The 8,655-nt window shown below is 36.6% G+C and overlaps 1 protein-coding gene across 2 annotated transcripts; it reads right to left on the reverse strand.

Annotated features, from left to right (window-relative positions):
- Positions 1-1,674: 1,674 nt before the first annotated feature.
- LOC108172806 (G-type lectin S-receptor-like serine/threonine-protein kinase At4g27290) lies at positions 1,675-6,968 on the reverse strand. Of its 2 annotated transcripts, none has more exons than XM_029088964.2 (7): positions 5,480-6,968; positions 5,251-5,367; positions 4,949-5,097; positions 3,013-3,223; positions 2,657-2,927; positions 2,413-2,560; positions 1,675-2,331 (listed from the first exon to the last, which is right to left on the reverse strand). In XM_029088964.2, exons 1-7 carry the CDS (start codon positions 6,774-6,776, stop codon positions 2,047-2,049), a joined length of 2,478 nt encoding a protein of 825 aa, XP_028944797.1. In that variant the 5' UTR covers positions 6,777-6,968; the 3' UTR covers positions 1,675-2,046. The 2 variants fall into 2 exon arrangements, with proteins under 2 accessions (XP_028944797.1, XP_028944798.1); XM_029088965.2 differs by having other exon boundaries at positions 2,657-2,900; positions 5,480-6,967.
- Between the last annotated feature and the right edge of the window lie 1,687 nt (positions 6,969-8,655).

The raw sequence follows: 8,655 nt of genomic DNA on the forward strand, positions 1-8,655 counted from the left end.
TCTTGAAAGAACGAAGAACACTTTCTTCAAGGGCCGTCGGGGCTTGATCTTGAATTGGTGGATGATTGTTGATCCAAAGGGCCGTTGGGGCTTGATCTTGGAAGAACGATGAACGAAGAACGAAGATAGCTTTCTTGATTCTTCGGGAACCTGGATGCTTGAGGGCTTCGGAGTTTCAGAGCTTCAGAGCTTCAAGGTGTAATATGAATTGGTTCCCCCCAAATGAATGAAATGGGCTTGTATTTATAGAATTTTCCAAGGCCTAATTTTGAATATAATATTCCAGATGAAATAAGTCGTTTCTGCCAGGTGTTGACACGTGTCCTATTTGATGACTTTTCCAACTCATTTCAATTTTCGTTGAGTCACACGCTACGTGTAAAATTTATGTAATACATGAGCGTTGAAACTTTGATTTATCGGTCAACATTTATTTACCGAAATTTCGATGTCACAACTACATAACACTCAAGTACGAGTGTTTTAACTGTTAGATTTTAAACTATTTGACAATTTGTGAAATTTTTACTTTCTAGATTTTGTTCCATGTTTACGAGCGTTAATCAAAAAGGTTTTTGCAGCCATGATGATGGCATATGACGTGTAATGTACTTTGTTGGTCAAATGAGAAAGGTTTCATTTGATGCCAACATTATAGTTCCTCAACCCTAACATCTTTCCAAATGTTATTGATCCTGAAGTTCTAGAAGCCACTCTTAATTACATCCCCTTAACAATTGTTCGCTTTCTTTGTTTGATGATTATTTTTTGTCCTGATATCCATTAACTACCTCATGTAAAGGGAGCCATGGATGGACGGAAGGAAAGTTCATGTCAATTGCAGGACAGGCTGGCTCCCGATGATAACAGATTGGCACCTAGCATATCTACGGAAATGGAGCACAAGTGAGCATGTGATGGTAGTGATGAGGACCCCGATGTGCCTCCTGGTTTTGGTTGATGAGTTTCCATGCATTTTAGTTTTCACTTTTACCATTTAACCATCAAATTTTAGAGACAATGTAGTCCAGGCTCAATCTGTGGTAACCACTTAATGACTTTTATATTGAGTTGTTACAGTAGAAATTTTCTCAATAATTCTTTGATAGAATGCGCTATGTAGACATATGTTGCGTGTGGGAATATGGCCCTGGGTATTTAGTATATTCAAAATTATTAGCTTCATTAAAACTCTGTATACCGCACCTAGCACGCCTTTATGTACAAAAAAGCCTTTCGCAAGCGCAAAGTACGTGCAGAAAGACTAGTATGTATAATATGTGCGAAAATAACTTTTCTCAAGTAAAATATATACTTAAGTTTAAATGAGTATCAAGATTCAATACAGTACAAGCGGTTTGGTTGAATTCGATTTGGGCTATTAACTGCGCCCAACCAGAATATCAGATATGTTGTCGAACTCGATTTTAACAATTAAAGGGTTATGCAGGCAGCTTAGTTACAAAAGTTATTAAGATTATTTTTCTTTGTACTACTTGAGGTCTTATATTTGATTCCAATTCCATTGTTGTATTGAAGAATAAAAATAAAAATAAAAGACTTAGTTTCTTATGTTTCCATAAAAATAGAGAAAATAATTTGACAAGATTAGCTCTTTATCAATGATCGCATGTGAGACACCTATCATTCAAGAAAATAAGCACGGGCCACAAATTCTAACCAATCAACAACCAGATTATCTTCTCAATAAATATTGTCGCAAATATAAAACTCCAATGATTCAGCTTTTGTATAAGTGGTGAAGAACCAGAGTGGAATCGGTTCCAATCCAAAACCCAATCCCTTAAATCAGGGGTTTACTTATGCATGGAATCGAAGACAATCATTTAAATTAGGGGTCCCTTCTGATTCATAAGAGGAACAACAAGGCTGCATTTGATGAAGTGCAACAGAAGCTGGCTGCTTGGAGAAGACTGACTCAACTGAGGCCTACTGAGATATTATAGCCAAATGGTCCCTATCTTGCCTCAATGCTTGAACCAAGTAAAGACGGCTATTTATTTTTCAATAATGGATAGTCGATCCTCATCGAGGATCCAAAACCGTAATGGATAATTCGTTGCCTGAACAAGGACCTCCTTCATGCGATTCTCTTTCCATAAAGAAACCGGGTTGTTTGGGCGGTGCCAATGCAATCTCAGTTCCCAACATTATAACCACAGACGCCATGCTTGGTCTATCCTCAGGATGATGTTGCACACACAAGAGACTAACGTGTATGCAACGTAACACTTCTGATAGCACGCATGAGCTTCCTAAACATGTATCCATAAGTTCTGAGTGCCTGCCTTGATTCCATAATCTCCATGCCTGAAACATTCCAAAATTTCTTCATCAATTATAGGCCTTATCTACTATGGAATAAGAAGAAATATTACACTTGATACTTGCATGTCCAATAAGATTAGGGCTGGTTGGATGGTAGAATTCCTTATTTTTTCTTCCACTAATGAGCTCCAGTCCCAAAACACCGAAGCTAAAGACATCAGACCTCACAGAAAATAGCCCATCTATAACATATTCAGGTGCCATGTAACCACTGTACAAAGTACAAACATTATAGAGAAGTGAGATCACAAAACAAACCATTCGTGACAAAAGTGGATCAATAGAAGGTACTGAAACACAGACTTACTATGTTCCAACCACTCTGTTTGTATTTCCACCAGTTTGATCTCCTCCAGTCAATGTTCTAGCCAAGCCAAAATCTGAAATTTTCGGGTTCATTTCATTGTCAAGTAAAACATTACTTGCTTTCAGATCTCTATGAATAATCCTCAGCCTCGAATCTTGGTGAAGATAGAGGAGACCACGAGCAATTCCGCAAATAATGTTGAAACGTTTAGGCCAATCTAACAGAAGTTCTCCACTCGGTTGATCTGGCACGGGTAAATCCGAATGCAAAACTGCTTAGAACCGATACACAAAATTATTTTAGAGCTATTAACAAATTAGTTCTGCAAAACTTTATAAGGTTCCAAAGGTCCAAACCGAAAATGAAGGAGTCCAAGCTTCCGTTGGGCAAGTATTCATAGATCAGCATTTTCTCCTCTTCTTCAACGCAACAACCAAGAAGCTTTACCAGATTTCGGTGCTGAAGTTTCGCAATTACTATAACTTCATTCATGAACTCGTTCAATCCTTGGCCTGAACTTCTTGATAGCCTCTTCACAGCAATTTCTTGTCCATCTGCTAGTTTCCCCTGGAAATTCAATCTATCTCAAATACTGCTAACTTGAAAAGCTTCGGAATGTATTAATTTGCTTGACAATAAATGCTATGAGGGTAAAATAGCAACTAAGTTTGATGCTGCTGAAGCTTTTAACACTCTTTATTGGGCTTTCCTAACTCGGGTGCTTCGGGCTTTTGATTTTCACTCTTCTTTTGTTCAGTAGATTGGTTCTATTTTTCATTCAGCGCACTTCCCAACTCTCTTTAATGGCTCTCTGGTGGACTTTTTTAGTTGAAGTCGTGGTGTTCGACAAGGTGATGCACTTTCGCCTCTTTTTTTTATTGCAGTCAGGGAAAAGGTGTTATTCTCCATTAAATGAGAGTGGTCAGGCTTATCTTCTGGAAAAGTTTTGGGACATCTTGGTCACCTCTCTTTCGGCTTCTTCACTTTTTCGCGGTCGTTTTTTTCAATAATCATGGTTTGCCAACTCCTTGTACAAGAGTTCTTCTATATGGCCTGGTCTTCGTCCTCTTTTTTTGAATTACAACAGAAGTCATGTTGGATTATTTGTTCATGTCAAAATTTTTTTTTTTTTTGCATGCCAATTTGTTGGATAAATCCTTAATTGAAGTTTTAAATATTCGAAAGGCTTTGGGAAAAATTTTGCATGCACGGGTCTCCAATTTTATTGTGGATGGGAATTGGATTTGTTCTGCCTCTCTCCATGATGGTTTACATACTATTTGTATCAAATTTGGTCCGTTGTTTGCCTAAGACTACTGAAACTGATGAGACATTGGTTTGGGCTGATTATTTTGATGGTCATCTCATGCTTTCTCGTGCCTATGATATTAAACAGAGCAAGCGACCTTTGGTGGTTTGGGACCCTTAGGTTTGGAATTTTTAGTTTCATCCTTGAAATTCTCTTTTTCTATGGAAATTTGTTACAGATTCTTTATTACAGGATAGAGGCTTTTCTCTTCCCTCCGTGTCTTCCCTTCTTGGATGTAATCCTTCTTATTTGTTATTTATATAAGACTTGTTTTACTAACAACTCATATTATTGCATACACCTCACATTTACTTTTTCAATTAAAATTTATCCTAATACACCACACATATTTACTCGTAATACCCTCATCCCACACTCTCAACATACACCCCACATTTTCTACATACACCTCATACTCTTCACATCTTAGGTGCAAATACATATTATGTTTTTATTTTTTTTATTTTTATTTTTTACCCCCACAAACTCTTCACATCTTCAGATTTTTGTGATCACATATGGCTAGAGTTTATTAGTGTGTGATTGTCATCATCAACCGTACTTTTTTCAAGGAATATCATTCATAACACAACTATTGGCATGACGATGTCGTTGAACTCACTAAAACAATAATAAATATGAAGTCATACATCATGTAAAGCTTCTAAAACGTTGATTTCATGTTACATTTGTCAAAAGTAATTTTTTTTTTAATTAATGTGTTTGTAGTTCATTGGTTAGGGTTTTGTTCTATATGTTATCTTGAGAGTGAGAGTGGTTTAAAGAGTTATGAAGATAAATAATCTTGAAATATACACGTTAAAAGTGATTTGGGTGTATTTAGAATTCGTTTTTTTTTTAAACCTTTTAAGATCAAAATTGTCATTGCATATTCGGGTATACAAATCATTTAATATTAAATTTTAATGTGGGGTGTAATGAAAAAACCTTTATATAAAAATTTACTTTGAAAAAAAAAATACCTTGTAAACAGGTCCAAAGCCACCTTCTCCAAGCTTGTTATTGCTTGAAAAGTTATCTGTTGCACTAACTAATGTAGTCAGTTCAAATAGCGGGAGCTCAAGTTCCCCATTTCGTGCCCCTTCATTGTCCTGATCTCTTTGTCTTATTTCTGTTTTCTCACATGTAGTTGAAATGGACATTGTGGTTAGCTATAGCCTTTAGAAAGAATAAAGCAAACCAAAGCTTATATATACATATATCATATATCTTTAAACAAATTTAAACTCGATATTGGAAAGATGGTGAGGGTAAGTTAATTTACCTTCAAATTTTTTCCTGCTTCGACGAATGTAACACCCAACTAACAGCAATCCAGAAAACACTACTACTACCACAGCTGCAACTATCACTGCTATCTTCACTTTTCCATCATTTTTTTCTTCAGCCATAAAAAGAAGGGTCAGTTCTTTTACTTTGATAGAAGCAAAAGGGACTTGCAACGTAAAAAGTATTTAACAAGCAACTCATGAGTCATGATACAAAATACATACCTAACTCTGAAGCTGGCATTCGAATAAATATTTCCTGCCCACCAGCCGAAACCTGTGCGATATCTATTAGATCGCCAAACCAAATGGTGCAGCCAGTTCGTCCTCCAATATCCGAGCTTCTATAAGCCGTACAGGAACAGTTTTTCAAGCATTTGGCTCTGCATTCCTTGAGATTTATAGTTTTGTCCACCCAAGAATGTGTAGTATCTGGTAATTTCAAACCAACGAATTTGACAAACCCATCTTTGTCTCTTCCCTGGCAGCTTAAAGGTTCATTGCGCACGCATCCTAGAGACCAGTCCGTCAAATTCCATTTTTCTTGAGACTTAGGCTTGAATCCTTTTAGACATTGGCAGACTGGACTCTGACCAATGATACAGTTCGAATTCGCTCCGCATAAGCTATAACGATCACACAAATCTCTAGGTCTTGATGAATGTACCGTCCAAGCTTGACTTTCTTTCTTCCAATGAAAGCGAGCGCACGAACTGGTAGTTTGGTTCAAAACTATTCTTGAGGTAATAGACTTAATGGTTGGGTTGTACATGTAGTACACTTCACTATCGTTGTAGACAAAGTTGAAACTATAACGCGTACTATGCTTTTCTGATGCACCACAGAATGTAAGTCCATTCAATGGGATGGCACGATAGATTTTTGAAGTGCTGTTCCGAACGAATGCTTGAGGGTATGCTTGAAGATCCATTTCAATCCCATAAGTGAAGTTACCAGGACATGGGTCTTCTGCATTTTTCCATGCTGATATACGTCGTTTTAGACCTGTCCTCAAGTCCCATCCCAACTTCATTCCTGGTAACAATGTATCAGAGGGATAATCAAAGCTTTGCCACAAATAGGTTCCGGAATTTCCATCTTTCCCATCTGTTAGTACCAAATTTCCAGAATCTAAGAGCTGTACCCTTGCACTTTCGGCATGTCTAACTGAGCTTGTTGACCAAAAAACAGTCTTATTCTGACCCAACACCACAAGGTAGCCTGTGTTGTTTATCATCAACACGCCAGACAAGTCAGTGATCGGGTTGCATCTGTTTGCCACCCAAACAACAGTTTGAACGGGGATGTTCTTGTAGTTGTACCAAATTCCCAAGTAGCGATTCTTGGAGCTACCTGGACTGAAGAAACCAAGCTCAAAGCTTCCATCTTTTGAAACCAAGGTCCTTCCGTCAAAAATAGACTGCGAAGGACCAATGCTGTCAACTGCAAAGGAAATTGTGGACATGTACAGCAGAAAGAGCAAATTAGTACTGACGATAAGCAAAAAACCAAAACCCCCCATTGAATTCTTTTTATTCTCGAGTTCCCTTCCTCATGGTAATGGGATCATTCAAGCTAAATATATAATCAGAAAGAAAAGATCCTTGCGGTTCGATCATTTTCCATCCCAATTCGGACGCCAAATAATTGTGCAAAATTCCGAAGAATGGTTAACCTCAGACAAGTCAAAAGTAGATTTTTTTCGTTGCCTCCTGCTTTATCTATAGTAGACCTAGTTTGGGAGTGAGGTGCTTAAAAAAAAAGCACCTATGAAAAAAGCTGTGAGAGTTTTAGGTGTTTGGTAAACTGAAAAAAAAAGGCTTATTTTGAAAGCTGCTGTGAGAATAAGCTGAAATCAAAGGAAAAAGCTGAAGCTACTATTTGTAACTTTGGAAAACTGGCTTTTTTCAAAGCACACGGAGCTATAGTGTTTCTTTAATGAAAAGACCCACTATTAGACTGCTTTTTTTTTTTTCCAAAAGCACTTTTACAAAAAAATTTACCAAACACTTTGCTGATTTATTTCACAGCCGCTTATTCTCATAGCACAGCCGCTTATTCTCACAGCAATTTTTTTTCAAAGCACAGCAATACCAAACCAGCCCGTAGTCTTAACTTAATAGATACGTCCGTTCGTGACATGAGCCCGTGAATGGTGAGGCCCTACAAGCCTGGAATTGAAGACAAAGCTTGTTTTGGAGTAAAGGAGAGGAATCCTCTTGGTTCCTTCCTCTCAACAGTTTGTTGTCTATATAAATGCCAATCCAGTCATTATCAGTTCTGATTATACGGAAACCAACCCAATAGTTTACATCACAACTTCCCAAGCTAAAAGATATTTCCTGATTTTTCCTTGGTCAACTTTGAAATTTCAGAAGAGAAAGAACATAGAAACTTTTTGTGGTTTTGTAGTTGATGACTAATTCTGAGGTTTTGGTTCTTTTTAGCTGTCTTGTTTAAAGAGTAAGGCTATTATTGTAGTCTAACGATCAACTCTTATGTGTAATTCAATTCGTCAAATTCATTATCATCCTTTCATTATACATACTAGCATATGAACACACACAAAATGTGTGAGAAACTTTTTTATTTTTGTTTTTGAAATAGAAGGAGAGAGCAAGAGAGTGATAGAGAATGTGGGAGTGAGAAGTTTTTTATTTTATATTTTTTTAATTAGAAATATGTTAAGATTACATGTAGATAAGGTTTTGAAAAAAAAACAGCAAAATTTAGTTGTGTGAAATTACATTTTTGCTTCATATTTCTTATTCATATTCTGTTTTAATTAAAGGGTTAAACTTGTAATTTTATAAAATTTTGATTCATAATGAGTGTTTTATTAATTAATAGAGATAATAAATATTGACAATGAGTGATTCATACATTGGTACGATGGTTAAAAAAGTGCATCAATGATCGGGCCCCATCAATGAATGAAGGACAAACTCCTAGAGTCCTTTCTTATTCGTACAGGTTGAGTCTTGCTCTTGGTTGTTGTTTTCTGCCATGTGAACATGGCAGCCTGTCAATATAACTATCACTGGGAGGAAGTTGAAAATCAACAGAGGAGTAGGTGAGTAGGATTCTTCTGCATCTTCTCTATTTATATTTGCAACGTCACAATTAAGTTATATTAATATTTCATATTAATTTGTTAGACAGAAAAAAATAAAATGAAATGTGTGAGAGGATAAAAGGGAAGGAGAGAGGAATAGAAAAAGGAGATAATTTTATCACGGAGTTCATAGTTAATGGGAAACTAGAAGGTCTAAAACAACTAAGAAAGGAAGCTCGAACGGTGTTCCTTGGCTAGAAAACAACTAACAAACCCCTAAAATTATCTAGGAAGAAAGAAAGAATAAACTCCAATTTGACTAATAATAGGAATAAGATTACAAACC

This window comes from Malus domestica, chromosome 11, assembly GCF_042453785.1.
Source record: "Malus domestica chromosome 11, GDT2T_hap1".
Classification (NCBI taxonomy): Eukaryota; Viridiplantae; Streptophyta; class Magnoliopsida; order Rosales; family Rosaceae; genus Malus; species Malus domestica.